Genomic DNA, 27575 nt, shown 5'->3' with positions numbered 1-27575 from the left:
GATGCCTACAGTGTGAGGTTACTTCAAGATTTCATGATTACCTACAGATTTCTGGGTCCAATCCAAGGATGGTTTAAAGCTGGGGTCTTCAAACTTGGCCCTTTTATGATTTGTGGACTTCAACTCCCAGAATTCCTCAGGCAGCATGCCTGGCTGAGGAATTCTGGGAGTTGAAGTCCACAAGTCATAAAAGGGCCAAGTTTGAAGACCCCTGGTTTAAAGCTTTTAAATCCTACATGGTTCAGCACCCATGGATTGTTGAGCTGTCTCTCCCAACAAGAATTAGTCTTGATTTGCCTTTGGTATGCGTCTCTGGTACCACCCATCAGCTTTTCTGATTATTGCCTTCCCTAATCTGATGCTTATCAGCTATGTTGGGCTCAGCATTCAGAATTCCCAGTTGGCTTTCAAATACAAAGCTGTTTTGTTTGCTCTGAACTGAACCTTTTGGATGCAGGAAACTCATTCACATTACAGGCTTAAGCCATTTTTGTTATTCCATGTCCGCAAGGAGAAAAAACAAACAGAAAATCATTCATCAAACTACAATACCAGGATTTATTGGGAGTAGCCATGACCTGTACAAAACCAATTGTAAATTTGTTGTGTGGATATACTTAAGATTTTGTAGAGAACATACACCATCCATTTGTAATAGACTATACCCATGTCCTACCTTTATACAGTGTATTTAATAAATTGGCTACATCGCCACCTGCCTCCTTTAGACCTTACATAATTAGTTAACTAGGGCAGCACATTAATCACATATGTAATTTTCCCAATGTTGTCTCCTGAGATCCAATATTTTGCATAAAATGTTTCTATTGCAGTAATCATATATTAAAGAACTATGCAGTATTTTCTCAAGTTACAGTACTATAAACATCGTTAACACCATAACATCTAAACTCATTGTAACATCTATTTCTGCATAACCAAAGCAAGCCAACACAACAAAGCAAAGCCACCAGAAGCAGTTACCTTCCTATACCATTCCAATGACAAAAATCAAGTACTGAACCTTACTTTGCCTCACCCCCTACCCCTGTCACCAGCCAGTTTGGGGGGAATGAGCATCCCATTGAAACTTTACAGTACAAATATATACTGTATAATGAGCACAACATCGCATCACACATGGAAGAGATTAGCTGTAGAAAGAAGGCCTCTGTGTTAGATGGAACATCCAGTAAAATATGACGATCCCTTCATTAGCCATGGGTTAATACAGAGGGAGAGCAAGCACACCACATAAGTCATGTGAAAAGGAAAGCTGGTCAGAAAAAGTATTATTGATTTAAACTTTCCCCTAAAGAAGTACTGCATTGCTCAAGGATTTGTTCAGAAGAGAGGTCGTTACCTTTGAATGGGTTTAAACTTCTGTATTTAACTTTTATAGTCTTTGGTTTTCATCTCACTCTCATTGTTTTGTGTTATATGCAAACCTGTCTCCAGAAGGGGTTTTCAGGTCCTACCCTGAAGGATGGATTGGAAATAAACAAAATAAGAGTCCGATCTCTCCCAGTAACTAAGAAGCTCCAGCTGTACTGGAAGACTTAACAGCAGTTTGGCTTCTATTACAGCCTAAAAGTAGGAATCACACTAAATGTCTTGCCTCCCACTTCCTTAGTTCTGTCCGTTGCCATTCCTGACAGAAGACAGTATCAGACACGGCCAATTGTGTAAATTACATTTATTGCTGATACAAAGCAAAGCTCAGTTCCATCATCCAATTCCCCTTCCCGCCCCCAAGTCAATTGGTTTTGAATGGATGGAGAAAAATCTTCTACTCCCCTCTGGACACATCTCACAGCATGCAGTCAAAAGAACACAGCACTAGGTCCATCAGGAAAAAAAAAGATACAGAAGCAGTTTCAGGCAGGTCTGGGGCCTTCCCTGCTACTTTTATTTTATTTGGGTTTTTGGACACCAGCTCTGCTGATGTTGGAAATGTGGCTTCACATCACTGATTTGGAGGTGGAAGAACTCCAAAGCATTTATTCTTGTAAAACAGCTTCCACTCATGTAATTGTAAGATGACACATCTTAAAAATGCGATGGTTCTAAGTTTCTAGGTCAATCCTTTTTACTAGCTAAATCAGGGGTGTCCAACTGGCGCCCTGCAGCCTGGATGCGTCACACGTAGGCCACGCCCACCCCAGCTCCGCAAAGGCAAAAATGATACATCACGACACGTCACATGATGCGATCAGGTTTGACACCGTGATCTAAATGTTGACAAAAAGATAATTACTGTATGTGCCTTCTTCCACCGCACCCCATCAATGGGAATTGGTATTGAGCACTCACAGGAAATCCTTTAAAACTAGGAGAAAAAAGGTCTTCTGTGACTTCACTTAGCACATAAAGAAGTCATTGGTAAGCCAGAGTAAATGCAGCCCTGCCTGTATAGAATCTGACTGGGACAACTTCCTTGAGGTCGAGGCACCAATCTTCACGACTTGGGGCTCTGCAAGCTTCAGAGTGTCACTGGCCTTTTTGCTATGAAACTAGCTATCTTGAGCTAGCACTGCAACTTCTAATTCCTGAGTTACCCAATGCCATTATGCCTTCTGGACTGTCTAAGCACAGCATATGGCAGTTGTACAATGACAACACAAACATATCTGTGGTTATTTTATTACGAGAATCAGGCTGAGCCCAAAGCAGGATGCTCAAGAACTCCCAATTTTAAGAGACAGATGACAAAGTGGTTATTGAGGTTCTACTGATCTGTCGGCTAGGGGTACTGAATTTGGCTTGCCTATGCAGGTAGTCCATATCACAGCCTTTAGACTTTCCAAAAGAGATTCAAAACACAGGCAAAGAGCCAACGAAGACACTTATGACCCAGCATGACTTCTTGATTAGCCAGTGAACCACAAGATGTTCATGAAGAAATTAGTTTAGAAATGCAGTTTGAGACACCTGACCAAAAAGAGCCAAGGTCTCATGTGGTTATGAAGCAAGCATGATGGAATTATAGGTAGTCCTTGATATATGACTGTAATTAAGCCCAGAATTATGGTTGTAGGTCATTGCGTCATAAGTCAAGGCACCCATGTGACTGGAAGTAATGTTCTGGCCTTTTCTGCAGTAGCCAATAAGTGAATGTTGTGGTTGGTAATTTGAATTGAAGTTTTTTTGCCAGAAACCAGCAAACAAATGCCAGAAACTGCAAAAACCATCATGAATCATTGCCATTAAGTGAGGATGAGGACTTGCCCAGTGAAAATATATAATTCTGTTTTGACAGGCATAGTTTGATCAACTTAAATAATAAATTCTAGTGATCTGCCTGCTACCTTCACAGGTGAGTGATTCTTTTAAGTTCCAAATAAGAAGAGGCTTTTCCACCAAGCCCACTGAATATTATCTTGGCCTAGTTCTATAGTTTCTAGTTTCAAAGGCAATGCAACAGCCCACTGGAAAGTTTATATGTGCTCCTTGTGTAGGGGTAGGTGGGTGGAGGAAACTGAAGTCCACTGGGACTTCTGTAATGCAGAATTTGCTCAGACACATCTCTCAAGTAGGGTGGGAGACAAAACAGTTACAAGAAAGGGGGCAATGGAGATGGGGGCAAAGGAGAAAAAAAGGCAGACAAGCCAGGAGGCAGCTGACATGGAGAAAAAAGACCATCTTATCTTTCCTTAGACAGAACACATTAGGGGGCTAACGGTGAGACCAGATTCCACATAAAGAACATGTTTCCTCAACCTTGAAGAAGTGGCAGGGCATAGATCCTTGCTAAAAGTTATATCCTATGGAGTGTGGATGGTTGGAGCTGAGAGCTCATTTCAGACACACTGGGTTATAGCTTGAGCCTGGCACACTTATGTGGTGGCAGGAAAAAAACCCCACTGTTTTAAGTTTCCAGAGAGATTCCATTGCAGAGATAGCAAAAAAAGGAGACAGTGGGAGTTTGCCCAGTGAGACTGACACCCAAGTCAAGAGGAAATGGTAACTGGATTAAACTGTCCACAGTCAGGATAACCAGAAGATTGTTTCTGCTGTCTTTTTTCTTTTCCCAGCCTTGCTTTCTACCATTCTTCTTTACTTCTGAAAGCCACTGTATTGGCTGCCATGTTTTTTTAAAAAAGACACTACACATGCACAAAGCTATCGGAACCCGTTGTTCGATCGGCAGCATATGAAGAGTATATGGAGCTGTGATGCACACTGATGCGTGCAGGGGCAGCAGAGGCATTGCCCCTGGATTTTTGTCCCTGGGAGTTCAAACAGTAATAGATTGTCTGTTCAGCTACAAACCCTCAGGTGTCCACAGGATTAAGTTTAGTAAATGATGGAATTTTCAGTCTACAGGGAGGGAAGGCAAGGAGAGGCCTTAAATAATAATAAACAACAGTTCGTACCAAGTAGTTGAATTTCCCAAGGTTAAATCAATAAGCCAGCATTGGTTTCCTTGCAACAGTTGTACAAGTAGTCTTGTTTCAATGCCCCTCCTTTATTCCTGCTTATTGTAGACAGCTGGTTCGTTACAAAAATTAATCAGCAGTACGCAAATACAAAAGAATAATAAAGTGCAGTGTGTGTGTTTTCTCTCAGATGCCTCTGGCTGGGCAGGGTGTGTGTGTGTGTGCGTGCGTGCGTGTGCATTTATTAAAACGAAGAAGCATATTACAAAATATTAACCAGAGGCCGACGGTGGTTTAGAAAATGCAAAGCATTGGCACGAGATGAAGAAGCCACAGGAACAAACGAGACAGACATGGCACAGGACTGCAAAAACAGCTGATGCGGAGTGGTTACAAAATTCTCACAGATGCTAAAAGTATCAAATGCAACATCCCCTACTGTTACCGGCACGTGGACACTACTTGCTACCTTGGTTTAGCCTCAGCATCTGGAGCTGAGGTCTTGGACACAACACAAGAGCTGCTTTTCCCAGATCAAGGGAAGGAATGTTCTTCGCCTACACCAACACACGGGCAGTGGCAGTAGATGTGGAGTTAGCCCCGCTCCCATTCCCATGTGGTGAGGTGCTGGCAGTGGTGGTTTGAGAGATCAGTTTTTCAAAATGGCATCATAGACTTGGTAGACGTACTGGGACACTTCAGGGGCTCGGCACTTCAGAGACAGCTGTTGGAGAAAAGAGGGAAGGGGAATTATTTCAGGAGTCCCTGAGCAATTTACCAATGGTGGATGGTTGGGAGGCAGAGCTAAAAGCTGCATGAAGATGGCCCCAAGTCCCTTCCCCACTTCAATTTAATACCATGTCTGGCATTACTAATCAGAATTTGGTTTTTCTTTAAAAAAAAGCTGGCCAGGTAACCTTGCCCAACATGCTAAACCTCTGTATACTGCACGGTTGATGTACTCTAAATCAGACCATCACATTCAACAATAAAATAGCATATTTATCCGATCACAGCATGTTCTGCCAGCATAACTGCCCTTCATTAACCTGGCTTGAGGGCTGGGGGTGAAACCAGCCAGTCTTTTTCTTAAGTATAAGGGTTCAATCATTTCATGGAATAAATGAGAGGAAAGGGACTTGGTGCCTGCCAGATGGAGTGAATTCCAAGCCTAATCAATTATTGCCAACGTGACCATGCTAACAAAGATGAGTGTTGGAGACGTACACACTAGACAGGCCCCAAATTTGCCAGTCAGTGGATAAAATAGATGATCCATTAAAGATGATTTTCTTTAATCAGGTAACAGCTTTAGTATTCTCATTTGTCCTCCAAATTTTCTGAAATGCGGTTATGATATTCTTGAAAACCTAGAGCACAGGTAGTCCTCAACGTACAACAGTTCCTTTAGTGATCCTTCAAAGTTACAGCGGTACTGAAAAAAAGTGACATGACCATTTTTCACATTTATGACCAGTGCAACATCCCCATGGTTACATGATCCAAGATTCAGCCACTTGGCAACTGGTTCGTATTTATGACGGTTGCAGTGTCCCAGAATTGTGTAATCACGTTTTGTGACCTTCTGACAACCAAAGTCAATGGGGAAGCCAGATTCACTTAAGAACCGTGTTACTAACTTAACAACTGCAGTGATTCACCTAAACAACTGTGACAAGAAAAAACTGTAAAATGGGACAAAACTCACTTAACAAATGTTTCACTTAGCAATTGAAATTTCGGGCTCAATTGTGGTCGTAAATTGAGGACTACTTGTATTTCTTCTTAAGCTGTGAGCACCAGCTCAGTAACAGTTTCCCCAAGGAAATAACAAAGACAGAAAGAAGAAAGGCGAGATCCTACGGTCCAGGGCAATGTTGCCTCAGCAGCAGGACCTTACCGTATAGTTGGGATTGCCAGGTTGAATGCGTAGTTCGGCCAGTATCCAGATGCCATTGGTAAGCTTCAGGGACTGGTACAGCATGTCCTGGCCTTCCACATTTCTCTTGGCTATGGTATATATGTTGTTGTTCTGGAGCTTACTGGAAACCGTATCTAACAGAAGAAAGAAAGCCAGGTTAGATTTTGGAAACCTTCCAAGCATGTCACCTGTCTGAGATCATACCAGGAGACAATCTAGAAAATAGTACAAAATGCTATCACTGGATCATGCTTCCTTGCTTGCTGTGCCAGCTTTCTCTTCTTGCCAATTATTCTGGCCCACCATTCAACATTAAGAGTAAGAATCTACCTGACAATTTACCTCCATTCTGTTTCTGACCCTCTGTCTCCCTCTGCCTGATCGATGAACTGAACAGTGCCATCATGCAAGCTGGTGGCGATGGTGGGGATTTGGGGCTGGGACAATCTCCTAAGAAGAGACCCACTCAGGTTATAAAGCTGTAAGCCAACAGTTCTGAGGAGACTATCCCAGATTTAGGGCAAAAGATGAGCAGCCATTTTAATATTCATTCCTTTTCTCTCTGTATGCATTCATGGATCCAGGTAGACTACGGTAATTCAGCAGTTGAATATTTATCAGCTGTTAGGGGCCAAAAGCAGTGAAGAGAAGGTTGCCAGTGTCTGCTATTTGAAAGCCTCTGTGGGAATCAGGGTACTGAGTAAGTGGGTCTTTGGTTTATCCTCCCCCCTCCTTCTAACTTGTACTGTACTGGTTTTGAACCTGTAAGTAAGAAAGACAAGTGGAGGAAAGAGACAAGTCCCTGCTTATTAGGAACTTAGAGTCAAGGCCTTCAGGAGTTAACACTTGTCATCCTCACTTGCCAGGGCTTGCTTTCCATTCATGCTTCTTCCTTAATTGCCAGAAGATTCCATACTGCACAGTACCCTCCCCAAATGTTGTATCATTAATGTAGAGCAAAGCTGGGAAATGCAGCAAATGTAGCCATATGCCAACAGATGTCTTTTAACAAACGCTTTCATTTTATGTATTCTCCTAATGTAAAATTCAGAAGAAGCTTTCAAGTGGATCAGATTAGTGCTGGATCCACTTGAGATCCTAGAATGATTGGCTTAAGGGGTCATGACTCACCCCCTCCCCCTCACACATATGGAAACATAAACATTTGGTCTCTTTAACTGCATTCACAATTCAATGGGCTTGTTTTGCCTTTTTCTTGGTTGCTGTGGAAACTGAGACACCCAGGCAACTCATCTTTTCCAGGGATTGTGTCCTATGTCTCTATCCCAACTTTCTTCTCAAGAAATTCACCGTACAGAACAGTCATCCCCTTTCCATGCAGAATTAACAGCTGCTCACCACCATGGAGATTTGAAAACATGACTTCCCCTTGAGACTCCTGGGGCAAAAAAGCCTATTATATTCTATAATTTCGGGGTGTGTGCATTATCTTAAGTCAGTGTGGATTCTTGGCAGTTGCCTGATGAGTCCCTGCACAACTTATCTGGTGTAGCAATTAAGGCAGCAAGCTAGACCCTGGGAGACCGAGGGTTCTAGTTCCCTGAGGCTCAAAGTCAGCTAGGTGACCTTAGGCCAGTCACTCTCTCAGCCCTAGGAAAAAGGCAAAGGCAAACCACTTCTGAAATCTTGCCAAGAAAACTGCAACAACAGTCCAGAAAGTCAAAAAGCTGACTTGGAGACACCTCAATCAATCAATCAATCAATCAATCAATCAATCAATCAATCAGTAATCACTTGCATACTGTCCTTGCAAAAATTAATTCTCCAAACTTTCAGTCACATATTTTATAAACTAAGATCTGGTTTGCATTCTGAAGGGTTCCAAAACAGTCCAATACACTTGGGTTAATTTCCATGCTCACAAACAACTTGGAGCCCAAATACAAATTTTGATTCAGAATCCAAATGTCCGTGCATTCTGCTGACTGTCCCTGGAAATTAATTACGGTCTAAATTCTCTTTGACAGAGCTGGGTGAAAAGTACAGGAAAAGCAGTGCCATATGAGGGGATGAGGAATGCCAAATTTCAAATAAATAGCTTCAGGGACTTTAACTTACACACAGACAGACATAAAACAACTTCAACTTTTACATTTATTTTCAGACTTTTTTTTTCAGGCTTAGGAATTTCCAGCAAAATAGCTGCCTCTGCAATGATCAAACCTGCTGTTTCAGAGGAGGATATATATACTGGACGGCTGTCCAAAAAAGGCTTTGATAATTTGAACATAAGTACCTTTTTTGTGGCAATTAATATTAAAGTGACATGGAGATTAGAAGTGGCTCTAGTTAAGAAGCCTGCAAGATTTCAGAAGGAGAGTTAATGAGCTGGATTTTGTGGAACAATGTATATAGATGTGCAGGGAGAGGATAGTAAATCTTTTTAATAGGAGAACCATGACTGAAGCCAGCCAAGTGGGCTGCACATTGACCTAAGAGCAGGGCTTTTTTTGTCACAGAATGCTCAGAACAGAGTTCCGGCACCTTTTTTGGATGGAACCTTGTAGGGTAGGCAAGGTGGGTTGTATGACATGTGTGAGTTCCGGCTCCTTTTTCTTTTACAAAAAAAGCACTGCCTAAGAGTAACTGTAAGCTCTTTGGGGCAGGGGATGTATCCTCCTTATCCCCACACTGTGCATTTAATACATTAATTAGTTTGATTCTTTTTTTAAAAAAACTGGTAAGGGTCTCCTTTGGGGAACAGGATCATTCACTTTCCTTCAAAGGTGTCAATGCCAGTCACCCAGCCTTTCCTCTCTTTCCCAGTCCTCCCATGCCATGGCTGATGTCAGCTTCTCAGGGAATGAGCCAGGTTGCTAGGCAACATTGCCTGGCAGTGCCTGACACGTGAGGTAGACCGGCATGGGCATGTGACGGGCTTGCCTTTATAAATGGGCCCCTATGCAGAGTTGCAGCACCACCTTAGCACCAAATGGGGCAGATTATTTGGCAAAGGTTCCTGGAGAGGCACAGAACTTGAAAGGAACACCCCCCCCTTTTGCTGTTGGTTTATCCCAAGACAGCTCAGTTACTCTTTAAAATACTTTGGATTCCATCAGAGCTTCGCTTTATGATTATCTGTTGGAGGAGGAAACAAACCTGCAGTCAAAAGTTTACCCTGGCAGTGGTAGTCCCTCCAGAAATAACATTCTCCAAACCTTTTTCTTTTTCAAGAAGAGTTAAGCATCTGAACTGATGCCTGAAGACAGAAATTTATCTTGTGTTGAATATATTGAGCATACATTTCAGGGGATTATACTGAACTTAAGTCAACTGCTGTTAGAGCAAAAGACTTGGATAGATGGATCTAACCTAGGCTGACTAACTGGGACAATTGATTTTACAACTTTTAAAACCATTTTTCTGCTACAGGTAATACATTATATCAGGGATGTCCAACCTTGGTAAGACCATGAAAGAGCATTGGGGAAGAGATAGTATGAGAGGACCCAAAATTTCCCTTAAATTTGATCACTGAACATGAATTGGTACCATAATTAAATTTTAACAAGCCTATCCATTATTTCATACTGGCTTTGTGGTGGAATGTAGTCTGGATTCCCATGAGGGAGGGGCTGAATTCCAGTGGACAAAGAGACAGCTAACTTCAGATAGTTTGGCTGGGTGAAAGAGAATTAAGATGGCTCCTCCGTAGCAATTCCCAGAGTATATCTTTAGTGATGCAAGCAGTTAGTTGCCTTAGTTTGGCAAAAATTCCGTTTAATGATGAGGAGCAATAAAGGAAACTGTTCAAAAGTACAGTAATTCTATATGTCTTTCTTGGCTCTTGGGGCCTCGCAGGCATTAATCATATAGTTTAGGACATTATATTTGGAGGCCTAGGTACACTGCAGATATCTGTGTTTGTCCCACTCACAAGGGGTGCTGCCAATCTTTTTCAGGCACTTCCACACAATATAATAAGAACAGCCATAACAAAGCTTTCTCTAAACCCGTCCCATTCCCCTTGCAGCTCTCATTATGATAGCACTTAAACAGAGCCTTGACTACCCTAATTCCTGCTCAGCAGAATTATTCTGACATGTGCAAGGGAACACCCCCACCTTGCTATCATTGGAAAGGCACTGGCTTTGTGATCAGTGTCTTAATTGCTACACTTATGCCTTTCTGACACTCTGAACTTAAGTCACTGCAGGAGGGTGACCTTGCAACTAAGGATGGGGGTGGCAGCAGATTAGGAGACAAGGCAAGCCCCAAGCACACAAGGAATTTAACGTCAAGAATGTGCCTTGGCTTAGTTGGACACAAGCCTGTGATTGTGTGAACCACCTACTTTAGAAACGGCATGCCTGCTTTTCTTTTGTAGTGATAATTGGGTATCGGAACATTTTGAAAAGGGGGCAAGGAAAGTGTTGGTGATGTGTGTTGTGTAGGGGGAGGGGGGCAATGACTGTTGGAAATAGGCAACGCTGCAATAGCAAGCTGAGAAACAAATGGAGTCTTATTCCTCAGAAACCAGATTCGTCCTTGTAACTGACGCAAACATCAATGCATAGACTTACTTTGATTGAGCACGTCAAACTTTCTGCCATCCTGAAAAGCTTACCATATGTATATAACTATATAAAATTGATTTTTCTTACTCTTAAAATATTTTTAATTACAAAAGGTTGTACAACTGAGTTGAGGCTATAGTAGATATTCTGTGGAAACACAGCATGTAGTAACTAAACATAGACTCAGCTACTGAGCCTTATGGATAAAATTAGTATTGTTGCTAATTAAATACTTGTCTTCTGCTGAAAATAAGCTCAGCTAACTGAATCATCAACTGAACTAATATCTTTCATCTCTTTTCCTCATCTTCCTAATACTGGTTTCCCAATTCTAAATTTTAGATTACAGCAGCCCATAGCACTCTGTCAAATAGGGCAGGCCAATTTCTGGCAGTATTGCACAATGAGTATGATCAATGCTAAGGAAAGAAGGAATGTTTAGTCCAATAGTTGGATAGATACAGTATTATCACACCAGATATAAAATACCACCCACATTAATGGACAATCTCTGTACTATAGATTTATTTCCTGCCAGGGGATTACTACCTTAATGCTACAGGCAGATTTAGTAGCTTCAGTGACTGATGTAAAATTGGAATACAAGTTCCAGGTAAAGTCATCCTTGCCAACAAAAGCCAAAGGGGAGGGGTGACCTTAAGAGTAATCTACAGCAGAGGTTGAGGGCAGATGTGCTTTGCAGGTGTGAGTATAAGGAATTAAGAAAATGCAGGGACATGGTTGCAACAATTAAACATGTGTAGGTACAATACCAAATAATGAGCATCCTATATTGAATGGCATTCCTCTAGTTACTAGGGAAAAAATTAGATATGTAAAATAATGAAGCCCAGGTGTATTAATACTGCAATTTTGTTTTGAATTTTATGTTTACAATTGTATGCTTTAATGTGTGATCTTATGCTTCCCTTTTAAATTGTTCTCACCATGCATTTAAAATGAAATAAATAGGACTTCCAGGAGAGGAATGGTGAACTGAAGATACTTCTGCAAAAGCAGCACTGACAACTGGCAAAGAACAAGGAACCAGTGAGTACACTGGCCCTGGGAACTTCTCTGGATAAGAAGATGATGGGAGATTGCACACATACACTCCAGATGGCTCTTCCTCAGGAGGAGATAGCAGGACAATGGTTTTCTGTGGGTTTGAACATCTGGAAGCAATGGGAGTAGACATATTGCTCGCTGAAGGACACTTAAGTTTGCAAAGCTTACTTTTTAATCACTTGGAAACTGTCCTTTAAATAATAATAATAATAATAATAATAATAATAATAATAATAATAATAATAATAATAATAAATAAGTTGGAAGGGACCTTGGAGGTCATCTAGTCCAACCCCCTGCTCAGGCAGGAAACCCTATACCAGGGGTGTCAAACTCAATTTCATTGAGGGCCGCATCAGCATTGTGGTTGCCCTCAGGGGGCCGGGTGGGTATGGCCAGGGTGGGCGTGGCCTACTGGGTGGGCGTGGCTAGAGTGCGTATGGCCTACTGGGTGGGCGTGGCTAGAGTCCGTATGGCCTACCAGATGGGCATGGCCAGCTCTACATCGTTCGCATCAAGGGTGCCTATGGGGACCTGGGCAGGAGTGGGACAGATCAGAGGGTCTCTGGCAGAAGGAGGGTCTCTGGGCCAGGGCCAAGGCAGTGGGGGCCGGTCCCTCACTGTTTCCAGGATGGCTTCGCGGGCCACATGAAACCACTTCGCGGGCCGGATCCGGCCCCCGGGCCTTGTGTTTGACATGTCTGCCCTATACCATTTCAGGCAAATGGCTGTCCAGTCTCTTCTTAAAAACTTCCAGTGTTGGAGCATTCACCACTTCTGGAGGCAGGTTGTTCCACTGGTTAATTGTTCTAACTGTCAGGAAATTTCTCCTTAGTTCTAGGTTGCTTCTCTCCTTGACTAGTTTCCATCCGTTGCTTCTTGTCCTGCTTTCAGGTGCTTTGGACAATAGCTTGACTCCCTCTTCTTTGTGGCAGCCCCTGAGATACTGGAACACTGCTATCATGTCACCCCTCACCCTTCTCTTCGCTAAACTACACATACCCAATTCCAGCAACCGTTCCCTATATGTTTTAGCCTCCAGTCCCCCAATCATCTTTGTTGCTCTTCTCTGTACCCTTTCTAGAATCTCGATATCTTTTTTACATCGTGGTGACCAAAACTGGATGCAGTATTCCAGGTGTGGCCTTACCAAGGCATTGTAAAGTGGTATTAGTACTTCCAAGTCATCTTGATTCTATCCCTCTGTTAATGCAGCCTAGCACTGCGTTGGCTTTTTTGGCAGCTGCAGCACACTGCTGGCTCATATTGAAGTGATTGTCCACTAGGACTCAGAGATCTCTCTCACAGTTACTACTATTGAGCAAGGTACCACCTACACTATACCTGTGTATTTGATTTTTCCTACTACTTCTAAACTATTAGAGATCTTTGGAACAACAACTCTGAAAGATGGTGAGTCTGCCAATTCTGAATGAAAGAAAACATTAACCATAAGAATTTAAAAATCTGAATTAAACAGCAACAAGCTAAATAAAATGTTGAATTGTACAGCTTATATGTTATAGGTGAAAAAATTCTGAACTGATTTATCTCGGTCTGATTTTTTTTACGTCTCAAAAGGCTGGCATTTTAACAGGGGTATGTACATTTTTTATATTCACTGTATAATATTACCTCTGGTAACGCTTTAAGGACTTTCTGCTGGTCTGGATTTGTTTGAAGATTACAGATAGGAAATGGGATAAAGAGATAAATGGTTGTAACCTTAGAGGGGGTGAAGAGTCACCAAATTTGTTTATACTTGTTGTGAAGGTTGGAAGTCACCTGTTTATATATTTATTTTCTTTTTTAAATTATGTTCCTACTTTTCTCCTTCTCTCTTTTATCTTGTGCTTTTTAGTCCTTCTTTCTATTCTCTTTTCCTTAAGTTTAGTTTGCATTAGATTTTACTATTATAATCAAAATTCTTAAACATTCACACACAAATAAATGTGGCCAGACTCCGGTTATGATCATACCAGTGTTTGAAGAGAAGATGCTTGTTTTACAAGAATATACAGTTGGGACAGGGGTTGTGAGACATATGAATCATGGAAAACTTGAAATTGCCAAAGTTTCAAATAACTGTTATTTTGTTATGTTCTAAGGTTAAGATACACACACACATATGATCTTATTATAAATCCAATGGTGGAAAATACAGAGGAATTAACAGGAGATGGGAATGGCTATATTACAGAAATGGAGGAGCCATTCTATGAATTTTGAATTCACAGAAACAATCATGAGGACAATAATTAGGGCATAATTTATTGCCAACATCTTCAAGCAACAATTCTATACTAGACTGAGCACCACTGAATGCATAACTTTGGAATCAAACTGACTACATAATAGGAAACAGAATATGAATAAATGTAGTAATTCAGTCAGTCAGAATTTTTCAGATGCAGGCTGTGCAATAGACCATGAATTACTGATATCAAATACATGGATTAAACTTCAAAAATTAGTCAATTGAATAAGTGGACAATATTTTACCTTGAAGTCATACAATCAGATACAAAGATCAATGCAAGGAATATATTCAATACATTTTTATGTGGGGAAAAACTTGACAAGTTAGATAAGAAAACAAAAATGATACACAAATAGATTGTATATCCCTAGTTAGCTGGGGAATTCTGAGAGTTGACGTCCACATATCTTGAAAGTTGCCACATTTGAAAAACCCTGATCTAGAATCTGTATTTGCACAGTTCCTCATCTGAATCTTGATTTAACTAAATACGTTTTGGTCATTCCAATATTGTTGCAGAGCAACTTTGGATCCTGTGATTGAAAACTTTCCAGTGTTTCAAAGGCTGTACATAGCCACATTCCCAGATAATGAGCTTTCTCTCTCATAACAAAAAAGGTGGTGGGAAGTGAAGCTTTTCAAAAGTGAGCTATCATTGGGGAAGTGACAGCGTGTGTGGGAATCTGCCAGTCTCATTCAATTTGTGAAGCACATGAAAAATGGGTCATGTGTAATAAACAAGATTTTATTTCATTAGATTGGCTTCCCCCATCTCCTGAGCTGATGTTTTGCTCTCACAGCAATTAGAGAGGTTTTCTGGGCTGCCTTTTCCTCCTGCTCCCCCACTTGCTGGTGTCTGAAGATTGGGCTGCCAAGATTGCACAAAAAAGACAGAGGCAGCAATATTGCCAGCTTGATGTGTCTCTGTTGGGAGCAATGAGGTTGGCAAGAAAATCTACAGAAGTAGATAGATATATTCAAGATGGACAGTATTTAATATTTTATTGTTATGTATATGTAGGGGTGTGGTTCTATACATATGTTGTATATAGTATGTTTTAGGTGTGTGTCATGTATGTGTTTCACTTTGAGAGCAGGCAACTAAATTTCATTTTTAATGTGTGCCGTTGTGCCCACAATAAAAAATGACAATAAAGATCTTATCTTATGATTTCCTAAGAAAATGAACTTGTAATGAAGAGGTGGGGAACAGGAGGCTCCTTGGATGTGTACAGATTCTGAATCCCCTAATATCCTCCCCCCACCAATTGGTGTCATTTTAAAGCAAGAATAATTGAAAACTACTATTAAAAAGACTTTTTATAATTAAAAGAACCCACCAAAACATTGCACAAAAACCCAGGAAGAAAAAATAAAAATAAAAACCTACTCAGTATGGGACATACTCTCACCTGTTAGCCATCATCAGCACCAAGTGGCCGCAGATGTATGATTATTTTAAAGATTAAAAACGTCTTGACAATACCACCTATTTTCACATAAAACATATGTTGTGCTTTACGAGGGCCAAACCCACTCATTGCTCCAGACTACACTGAATGGCTGGCAAACATTCCTGTCAGCAACAGAACATAATTTAATTACATTTTGTTACACAAAACTCTGATAGATAAAATAGAGATGATGTGGGAGGTTGGAAAATAGAGATGATGTGGGAGGTGGGTGCCTTACTTTCAAACGTCCCAATTTTGCACTTCTTAGAATTAAAATATACACTAGAAGTCAGGTGAGACAGAAAGCCTGTAGGCACCAAGAATCAGTGTGGTATTGACATCCCTGAACCCTTATCTTATCCTCTCACAAGTTGTGTCTCCACTGCATGCCTTTCTCTGCCCTCCCCCTCAAACCCAGGGTGGCTTAGTGGTAGAGAATAGAGATCACAGAGGCTCAGTGTGAACAGAAATCATTCCACAGGGCTGATACTGCACCAATACAACAGCCATTCCTGTCCCCAGCTCCCCTCATTTCATGGAAGTAGGGAACAATTAACAGCTTCTTTGGGAACTTCAGATCAGGTGAGCTAATTCTGGTTGAAAGAGATGGTCCAATAAGCAACTACATGCCAAGAGATATAGATCAAAACCATCAGTTTGAATTGCACATCAAAACCTACATAAAGACAATGTAGGACACTGTAACACTGATGTTATACATTCTGACAGCTACAATGTGTCAGTCATTTTGCACTAATTGCAGTTTCTCAGCTATTTTAGAATGCGTTGCAGTTTAGACAGGTGGCAATGGGGACATGTATTAACGTAGTAAGATCATTATGGCCTAGATAAGAGTGCAGTTGATGAAGAAACGAGGTGAAGGTCCTCCTGGCCACTGCCTTCACTTACTCATTCTACCCCTACCAAGGATATTATCCAAATCTCAGATCTGGTCTCCCAGGGATGGTCTTCCTTTTGAGAGACAAGAGGAATCATGATGGATCAAGAGTGACTCCATCTTGCTAATATTTAACTTCAGTTTATTACTTCCCATCCAGACCTTCTCATTCTCCTGACACCAAGACAAGACCAGCACTGCATCACTGAACCAGCACAGGGTGGTTAATGTACAGTTGAACACATTGATGTTACTGCATCCTGAACAGAAGTATGATCTCTCCCAGATCATAAATAATAGGGGTGAAAATCAAAACTCTGTGACACATCAGAAGTGTGGCCACTGACCTGAACCAAAGTTTCCACAGACTGGAACCATTCACTCAGGAAGGAGTTGAGCCATTGCAAAACTACCTTCATCTTCAAACTAAGCAAGTGGTCCAGTAGGATACCATAACCAATAATACTGAAAGCCACTGAGAAGTGTAATAGGACAGGAAAAGATGCTTTCCCCCACCCAGGTTCCAACAACTCATTTACCAGTGTAACCAATGCCATTTCAATCACATGCCCATGGCTGAAACTGGACTGAAATGATTCAGATAATGCATTTTCTCTAGAGTCCTTTGCAGCTGACTTTTCAGGGAAAGGCTGACAGGTTTATGGTTGTCCAATATGGCTAAATACAGGGAAGGCATCTTGAGGAGTAGGACTATCACAGCCTCTTTCAAGGCTGCAACCCTGACACATTCCCCTGCCTCCTAAAAACAACCAGGAGAGACATGGACTCATAGGACAGGTGGCAAAAGTTATATTAACTCTATCCACCAATTGGAATCCACAGGCCAAAAAGAAACTGTTAATGACACAAGATAATATTCTAATCATTACATTAGACCTCAAGGCTCTGACAAATCTGAGGGACTTTATGAAAGTGTTGTGCACAATAATCACAGCCCAGCAGGAGATCTTCCTACTCAACTATCTCCAATAGGAAGTTTTCAATCCTAAATAGGCTGCTGGATTGCATCCCAATAAAGCAATTAAGGGAGAAGAAATATATATACTCACCTCCCTTACTGATATGATATAGGTTCAAACTTGAGTTTGTATCATTTTTTAAATCATCTTTCTCTACCTGCTCTTTAGGTATAACTTCTAGTGCTGCACCTCTTGAGGAGCTACCCATGATTGAGGAACAAAAAAAGTCTGGTTGAGCATGATCTTGTCAGGAGCTTGGATCACCCCTTGTTGCCAGTGGTCAACCAGAGAACCGAAGGAACTGCCCCCACTCCCAACCAATCACTAGGAATCTCCTTAAACTTCCACTGGAATCCATCCATATCCATGGGGCACAATGTGACATAAAAGTCATGTTGAACATGGGACATAGGAAGTGCTACACCAAACCCAAAGAGCAGCTATTTTCATGCCAAATCATGAGTCACAAATCAAAACTGGTAGTTTTAGGCAAAGCTATAGAGATATTTTTTGGGGGAAAAATCAACTTACCAGCATTCAGATGACATTCTTTAATTTGGAACTGAAGTTCATTTTCATTTGGGATGTCTTTCCATGTTGCAAGGAAAACTTGGCGTTCTGCAGGATTAGAAACTGTAAAACTGAGTTTTTCATATTTCTACAGCTGAGACTGCACGCGCGCGCGCACACACACACACACACACACACACACACACACAAACTTACTTTTAGGGCTAAGTGAAGATTTATGCAGCATCCCAAATATTAACAAGAGCACTCTCTTTCAGCATATCTTTTGTAGATCTCCAGAGATTGCATTGGGGAAGGGGAACAGACTGTTCCATCCCTCAGTATCCCTTCAGAGGGCCATTTTTGAAGTGGCCACAATTCATGAGATGGCACCATGCAACTAGGTGCTTCCTTTCTCCAACACAAGCTTTGGAGCTCCAGAGATCTACAAAAGGAAAGTGAATGATTGGTGACAGGGACGGGGGCTTTGGGAGGAGAGTACAGAGTGGGAAAGGCCTGCGGGGACCTGGTGGGATGTGATATGGCCGGTCATAGGGTGAATCTACCCAAATGTTGTACTTGTGACCACGGGTATGCTGCAGTTCTTTTAGCTTAATGAGAGCCTGTTTGGTCTAGTAGTTAAGGCACCAGACCACAAAGCATGAAATTGAGTTCTAATCCCGCTTTAGACATGAAAGCCAGCTGGACCAGTCACTGTTTTTCAACCCAACTCATCTCACAGGGTTGTTGTTGTGGGGACAGTAGGAGGAGGAAGGTGTGTTGGATATATTTGTCATAAAAGGCAGGATACAAATAAACAAATAAATAATTTATTTTTAACATTTGTTATGTTTTTTATGGATTCCTAGCCATCAGGAGCCGCAGGTCAATTGAGCAGCCATGTAAGTGTATATAATATAAAGTCCTCTGTGTCTTCCCCTGCTGAATTATAATCTGAAGATGGGACCTGGGAGAAGACATTGCTCTCATCCTAACCAAAATTGTGCAGGAGTGAAAATAAAGTTTTTCAGATCCAAATATCCTGCCTCCACTTAGCCCAATTATTGTAAGAGTAAAAGGGCAGACTGATTTGGAATATGTATTGAAACAACTTTAAAGAGTAATTTAAAAAGTATATGGTGAAATAGCATTCAGAAATCAACATTCTCATTGTGGACAAGTAGTGTAGGACTTCAATGGTCAGTGGCCATATTGATGGGGGAATTTTGGGAGATGGAAGGTCATATTTCCTTGATTGGGGAAAACCAGTTTGGACTCTGTAGGTCCACATAAGCAAATGTTGTATTACTTCATTTCTTCATTTATTCTTTGTCCTTTACCTAGGAGAGTGACTGTCCTTCCATGGTATGTATCCCATCCCTCCCTTTAATTCTTTCAGGGCCTATTAGTAACCAGATATACTACTTACCCATTTTGCCATCTTCTACGAAAAGCACATTGAGGGGAATAAGACAGCTGAAGTAAAAAACATCAATGTTGTTCTTTACAGCCACCTGCCCCAAAAGAGAAAAATAAATTTGCTATTTTTTAAAAGGAAAAAGACGATTTCTCCATCCTGATTCCTAAAAGGATTTTAAAAATGTCAGTATGGCATAAATAAATAAAAAAGAATATAAAATCCCTTCCTGGTGGGGAAGGCCAGTCCCTCAAAGAATAGCACTGGTATTATTTCGTTCAAATAATTCAGAGCAATTAAACCCCAAGCTTACTTGCTTGCTGCAGAAACCCTTCTATACATATAGGTCTTGTGTGATGATCCATTTCCTCAGATGCTCTCAAGTATATTAAAAAGGGACTTGCATTTTATATTGTTTGTGTGTATGAATATACACACAAACATACATGCTTTAAAATGCCAAAGTTAGGGAAAAAATGTCTGGAATCTGGGCAAGCATATGGAGCTAAAGAATTTTAAAATGCTAAAAAGAAAAGAAAAGAAAAGCAGACTTAGCTTTCCCACTTCCCAGTTGTAAGGCAATCAATGTTGCCAGATGACATTTAGGTGACTGTCATAATCTATTACTTGACATTTGCTATGTAACCTGTATCAGAATTAACTTAAGAGTTATTAATTCTGACCTGAGGAAACCACATTTACACATGAGCACGTTTTAGGAGATCATCCTGAACTGGGCAGAGGTGCTGAAGAGCATCAGCATACTCAGCATTATCACATGTATACAGCAATGGCTGCATAATTAAATCCAAGATCTCCAGCCTGGAAGAGGATTAAGAACAAACATTCAGAATGCTAGCCAGGATTTTGTAAGGATTGAATCTGGAAGCGCTGGGAGAAAGCCCGTCTATATCTTTTCCAACTTTAAGGTCTTTGACAGGATGTCTAAATTGGCACCAGAAGTTTTCTGTTCCTTGCCACTGATGAGTGTTCTGGGCACCCAGCAGGAATAGAAAGAGTAGAACCTGGCATTCAGACATGATTGGAAGACAAGTAGAAGAAAAACAATGTTTATTTTTCAAATAATCCTAAATCAGTATGTCAGGATTTATTTGGAATCACTTAGCACAGCCTGCTAATTAATTCCTTCATGGAGGCTCCAAGTTGGTTCTTTTCTGGCTGCTTCTGAATGCATCCGTTTTTCCTGAGTTTCGGCTAAGAGACAGGGCAAAAATATTCTCCTGCAGACTAAAAGAAAGCTGGTAAATCTGAACCTCTTTAAGGTAGGGCCATGCAGGTTTTTCCTTCAAGATGTGTTTTAATTAATTATTTAGGCTTTGGATAGCAACAGAAAGAATGATATGGTGACAACACTGGAATAAAAATAAAATAAATAAATAATAGGGAGACCAAGATTTTCAGCTCAACCCCTTTCAATTTGGTAGTTGTAGTACACAAAATATACAATTACAGTCATTTTGAGCTTTACATCTAGAAACCTGGAAAATTATACTGTCCAAAAAAGTCACTATATCATCAACTTGGTATATATTATGGATTTAATAGCTCTACCAATATCAGTACTGACAAAGATTTCACCATGACTTTAGCGAACCTGCCTCAAATCGGGTTTAAGTTGTTCTGCTTTTGATTGCAACTATGTCATTCTCAATGGAAAGCCAGGCAGTAAGGGGGCTTGAAAATATCTGTAAGTAACATGGTTCTTCAATCTCAGCAACTTTAACATGTGGCCGTGGTGGTGCAGTGGTTAGAGTGAAGTATTGCAGGCTAACTCTGCTGACCGCCAATAATTCGATCTTGACTGGGCCAAGGTTGACTTGGTCTTTCATCTTTCCAAGGTCAGTAAAATGTGAGGGGCAATTTATTGGGGGCAATTTGCTGACTCCGGTAAACCACTTAGAGAGGGCTGTGAAGCACTATGAAATGGTATATAAGTCAAAGTGCACTTCATTTCCCAGAATTCCCAAGCCATCCATTGTGTTGAGGGAATTCTGGGAGTTGAAGTGTACACATCTTAAAGTTGCTGAAATTAAGAAACACTAGTCTAGAAAAAGCACTGTGGAATAGGCAGAATTATACATGGAAACAAACCAATGGAAAGGAGGTTTAAAACCCAAGATATTATTTCATTCCCCATGCAGCTCTTTGTTAAGTAAATGTAACTAAGTGAGAAGGTAGATTTGCACATCCAGCCTTACATGCTACAATCAGCTCTAAGCCACTCTCCCTAAAAGACCTTTTGTTTCCCCATGAGCTCATGTTCAAACTGCCAAGTGCTTCACAAGAGCTTTCAACAACAGCTTTTTATCCCCTTTGACTGCTTTAATCAAACACGTTTCAGTAGTTTTCAAAGTGTCTGCTATCCAGAAGCTTTTCCTGCCTAAAGGCAATTGCCAAGGAAATCCTGAACAATCCTGCACAGAAGTCTAGGTTTGCAAGACTTTTATTGTGGCAAGATCTTCAGGATATTATTATTTTGGGCACTGAATCTGAGTATCCTTAGACAACAGATTTGTGAGAATGAATTATAAAAGGTGAAGGGTAAAGCATTAGAGACCAACTACTACATCTTTAAAATCAGAATACGATTAGTGTAAATGTTTTTAATATTGAACCTAAGATGTCACTATTAAATGTTTTTCCAACTGTAATTGTTTGGGATCAACATATATGGTTTATTTAAGCTTGTCAAATGCATTTTTTAACGTCAGACTTCTAATTACATTATTTTTCTAGATTTTAGTTTCCCTTAATTTTGAGTAAAGAACAACACACCCATTTGTAATGAGTAACAAATCAACTGTCCTTTCTCTGCAAACTGAATTTGAGATGGCATTATTTTCCACTTTTCAATTATTAACAAGTTGGTAAGCCAACTTTCTACTATAGTTTAAAAAACAGAAAGCAAGGAGCCAGGAAATTTCCACAGGGATGGAGTTCAGCTATTATGCTGTCATAAACAAGAGTAACTTATAAGTATTGGATGTACCTTAAGATTGTGTTTTGAGTGGTCCACAGCCATAATACTAGAAAAAGTAAACTTACTAGTTTCCAAGGAATTCTTATATGTTCTGAGAATAGTTTGAATATCCCTCATCTATCTAATAGTTGTTTTGCCAGAGAAAGAAACTAAGACAATAGTTTCTTGTATTTTCTTCCAATGGGATGCCACAGCCAGCTACATCCAAATCTCTCTGTGATGACTACTGCATGAAAACATTGCATTTCCTGCTCCTCTCTCTTAGGCACCAACTGGATGGATTCAGTCAGGGCTTTTCAACCCTTTTCACCCATTGTACCACTTTTAGGATATGGCAACATCCAAGCACCACCAGTCGCCCAGCAAGGTGTCAAAAACTTGATGACCTCCCCCACACACAAAAAGGAAGAAAATGATGAAGTACAGGTAGTCCTCGACTTACAACAGTTCGCTTAGTGAGCAAGATATTTTATTTATTTTTTTTTATTTTAATTCCATTTTATATCCCGCCCTTCTCCAAAGACTCAGGGCGGCTTACAAGCTTAGCAGTAGCCTTCATTCTATGTATATGCCTGCTTATTAGGGCTTTCACACACACCCACAAGCGGCATTATTACAAAGTCAGCTTATTGCCCCCAACAATCTGGGTCCTCATTTTACCTACCTCGGAAGGATGGAAGGCTGAGTCAACCTTGAGCCTGGTGGGATGCGAACCTGCACTAATTGCAGGCAGCTGGTGTTACTTAAGGAGGCATTAGCCCACTGCTCCACCAAGGCTCAAGATACCTGCCTGCCTGCCCAGTGGCGCACTTCTTCCTGTCCGAGGTTTTCATTGTGAGCATTTCTGTTGAGGATTGGCAGCGGGGGTGGGTGGGGGGGGTGTTTGGTTTTTATTTCCCTCCCTCTGCTGGGTGGTTGCAGCAGGTTTTGGTCACTTCACATGACCCTGGGACACTGTGACCGTCATAAATATGAATCAGTTGCCAAGCATCTGAATGTAAATCACAAGACCCTGGAGATGCTGCAACATTCCAGCTTATCGGCACTTCTGGGCTCAGAAGTGCCAGGATCAGCGCCGAGCTCCAGCTGGAGCTGATCCTGGTGCTCCCACTGAGCCTTGACAGCCCTGAAGAAGCACTGATCCTGGGGCTTCCGCTGAGCCCTGACAGCCCTGCAGCTCCAGCCATCTGTCGCTCAGGCTTGTGTGGTGCTGCCACCGGTTCAGCTCATTCCCCTCCCCCACTACCACTTTTCTAGGATGGTCGCGTACTACCTGCCAGGTGCCAAAGTACCACAGGTGGTACCCGTACCACTGGTTGAAAAGCCCTGGATTCAGTTACACTGGCGATAGGTACATCATTGGAGGACCCAAAAGACTAAGAAAGAATATCTTCCACATTATTGCTAGAATTGAAAATGATTTCATAGCACATTATCTATCTATCTATCTATCTATCTATCTATCTATCTATCTATCTATCTATCATCTATCTATCTATCTATCTATCTATCTATCTATCTATCTATCTATCTATCTATCTATCCATCCATCCATCCATCCATCCATCTATCTATCTATCTAAAAACATGAAACCTCTGTCTTTGGAGACCAAATGAATAAGCCTTTAAGAAAATTGGAACAACGATTCCGTCACCTGCCCCTGCCTGAAAGAGGGGATGGATGGACATTCAAGAAACATCATGTCACATTAATTCAATCCAGCTCTAATGCAGAACATGTGAATGATGCCAAGGACATCATGAAGTGCAATACAAAACTTGTGGTGTTGCTTTCCCATCCCAGATCTGCCCAGTGATAATAAAGAATGGCAAGAAAATGAGAAGGGAGTAGAAAAAGGGTGAAAGGGATTAAATACTTAAATATCTACATTCCTTTCCACAGAATTGCTTCTGCACATGTTAATTCTCTTGAAGCTGAATCAGCTACATGCACATGCTGCTTTTTCAGAGGGAATTTAAAAAAAAGACAAACGGGAACAGAAAATTCTTCTATCATTAACAGTTTCTTCAGTAACAATGACATTTCTGAGTTCTTCTGCTTGAAGCAACTAATTCCATCCATAACACAGAATTCCTGAACAAGGACCACCTGGAGAGACACAGTCAGCTAAGCCAGCATGTGGCTTGGTTTTAACTTCTGTATCTGCCTGCCACATCTTCAGATAAATAGCGTAACACCTAAGGAAACAAATCACCATAATGGATATATTTGGGCTCCAACCAAATTCTTTCTGAAAACTTCCCCTGCTTTCATACTAGTCCACTAAGGAAGAGAGCTCTGTTACATTTATTTCTAATTTATTTACTTATATCCTGGGACTGAATGGGTGTGGGGTGGGAGGAACAAAACCTACCAAGTAGAGTTGCTTTTTCTGCAAAAGTAGCTGATCTATCTGGGAACATCTCCCACGTGGGCAATCTCCACGGAGTCATGCTTCCTCTGAAAGCACTGATTTATGAACTGGGGATCTTCATGGGCAGTGGAAGCTGTAGCCAGAGAAGTCTTTGTGTCTACCTGTGGCTGATATGCCAGTTGTGGTCATCCTTACATCAGGAAGCCCTGATTGCCATATTATTAGACTGCTTTGTCTTTGAAAATGAACTGCAAGCTGCAACTTGCAGGGAATACTGGTCAGACTTTCAGTTGGAGAAATTGGATACTGTAGAATTACTCCATATATATATATATATATATATATATATATATATATATATATATATATATATATATATATATATATATATATATATATATATATATATATATATATATATATATATATATATATATATATATATATATATATATATATATATTCCTTGATTTGTGGCCATTTGTTTAGTGACCTTTCAATGTCACAGTGACATGGAAAAGAATGACATACAACACAGGCCTTCTCACTTATGACCATTGCAGCATCCCTGTAGTCATATGATCGCAAGTTGGATGCTTGGCAATTAGCATGCATTTATGAAAGATGCCGCACCCAGGGTCACGGGATTGCCGTATCCAACCTTCCCAACTGGCTTCCAACAAGCAAATGAGAAAAGCTGGATTTGCTTAACGTATGAAGCAAAAAAGGTTGTAAAATTGGATAGGGTCACGTGATTACTCACTTTAACAACCTTATCACTTAGTGATGGAGGTTCTGGTCCCAGTCCCAGTTGTGGTTGTAAGTCAAGGACTTCCTTAATTTGAGGTCGCTGCACTGTCAGTAAGATTCCAGCCCCAATTCAACCTACAGGCAATCATCTCTTAGGCTCAATACTGCATAGTAGGGATACATCATGGGCTGTCTTGCCAAGCATGAATCCAAATATAGTCTCAAAAGCTGTGAAGCGCAGGGGGTATGTACTAAAGAGTGATAGCCCCACACTTTGGAATACGCTCTGCCTGGAAGTCTCCCAGGCTTTGACCAAAGGTCCCAAATATTATTTTATTACAAAGAGTTTTCACCCATAGCATCTTTGAGGGCACCTGCTATGTAAGTGTTTGGTTAAGTTTATAAATATTCGGATTTTATGTGACAAAATAAACACAAATCTAAGAGTTCATTTACGGGCTCAGACTGGAGGCTCTGTTAGAAGCCATTATTAAATCTACACAGCCTTAAAAAAATACCCTCCTGCTATCTTCTTCTCCAACAACAACTGGAGACAGAATCCTTCTGAATATGACGGATATGTAGATAGCATTTAATCTGTCGGGTTTCTAAAAATAAAACCAGAAGAGCACTCATGTTAAATGAGTTAAGTAAAAATATTCACTTGGTCTGAATATACAGAGGTAAACAAGCTGAAACTGGAGGCTGTTTTATGTTTTTATTTTCCCAGTTAAGACGTTTCTGGCTCACAAACTCCCTGCTTCTGTAAAAGCAGCTACACACGGCATCTCTCTTGTTCTCAACCCCAACCGGGAGCTTCCACATCAAGGCAGCACTATTTCTAGCTGCCTATCAGTAGGTTCATTCATAACACACAGGACAGAACTGCTGAAGAAAATGATGCTTTTTATAGTTAATAAGCTTCTCTGTTGGGGATACCATGGAAAGATTATTAGAGGAGTGCTGGGAGGGGGGAAGAGAAGTGAAGGAGACACAGTTTGCCTGTATACTGGAATAGAAACCATTGTGTAGGAGGCTATTATTTATTACAGTACCAGAATCAACTCGGGAGCCCGTTGCTTAGTTAAGGCACAGATGTGGAATGGGCAGAGCAAATTGGAACTTTGCTTTAAATTTCTCTTAAGATCGTTTGCTGCCAAGAGTCACTGAGATGGGCAGCCATACAAACTGAATAATTAATAAATAAATACACAAAAACAAACAAACCCCACCAGTTTTCAGAAATGTTGCACAGGAGAATATGTAATCCCTATCTGCCCATAAAATTCAGTCATCTCAAAAGCTAAGTCGCAACACAATCTATTTTCAGTTTAGACGATATGCAGACCCAATCTTTATATCATAGCATCATGCGCCACCAACCTGCATATTTTAAGAAAATTCTAATATAAAATTAGGTAAATTATCTAATTTTTAAAAGCCTTTTCATATACTGATCATTGCTATACTGAAGTCCAGAAAGTATTTATATGTGATATACCAAATTCCTTTATTTGTCTGAACTGCATAGTTTGCCTGAAGCTAAATTGTTTTGTACCAACAACAGCTTCTTCTTTTATAAGAAAAAAAACCTTCCACCACATCATTTGAAAGTTTCTTGACTATTCAGCCACTTTTGCTTCCACCCCTAACTCTTAATTTTAATTTGTATTAAAATCACCAGAACCAGATGGACTACACCCCAAGATTCTGAAGAAACTGGCAGATGTGATCTCAGAACCACTGAACTATAGTTTTCAAAGATCTTGGAGTACTGGGGAACTACCAGAGGTCTGGAAAAGAGCTGATGTAGTTCCCATCTTCAAAAAAAAGGGGGGGTGGAATGGATCCAGGAAACTACAGACCTATCAGCCTGACCTCAATACCTGGGAAGATCTTGGAAAAGATAATCAAGCAACGAATCAGCGAGCACCTAGAGGCAGACAAAGTCATTATTAAAAGCCAACATGAGTTTGTCAAAAACAGATCATGCCAGACAAATCTTATTGCATTCTTTGATCAAG

General features: G+C 40.7%; 1 protein-coding gene across 2 annotated transcripts in view; it reads right to left on the bottom strand.

Moving 5' to 3' along the window:
- Window positions 1–538: 538 nt before the first annotated feature.
- The window catches only part of AP2B1 (adaptor related protein complex 2 subunit beta 1), an 83417-nt gene continuing 56380 nt past the window's right edge, over window positions 539–27575 (bottom strand). For both annotated transcript variants that reach the window (XM_081332615.1, XM_081332616.1), the window contains 4 exons: window positions 19438–19522; window positions 18030–18116; window positions 6280–6434; window positions 539–5103 (listed from right to left, as the gene is read on the bottom strand). In XM_081332615.1, coding sequence (XP_081188741.1) covers window positions 5029–5103; window positions 6280–6434; window positions 18030–18116; window positions 19438–19522 — 402 coding nt within the window. In that variant the 3' untranslated portion in view covers window positions 539–5028. The remainder of the gene's footprint in view (window positions 5104–6279; window positions 6435–18029; window positions 18117–19437; window positions 19523–27575) is intronic.

The sequence above is a fragment of the Vipera berus genome (assembly GCF_964194415.1).
Source record: "Vipera berus genome assembly, chromosome: 1".
Lineage (NCBI taxonomy): Eukaryota > Metazoa > Chordata > Lepidosauria > Squamata > Viperidae > Vipera > Vipera berus.
The sequence above is the reverse complement of the archived record's forward strand: the minus strand, read 5'-3'. Positions and strand labels throughout refer to the sequence as shown.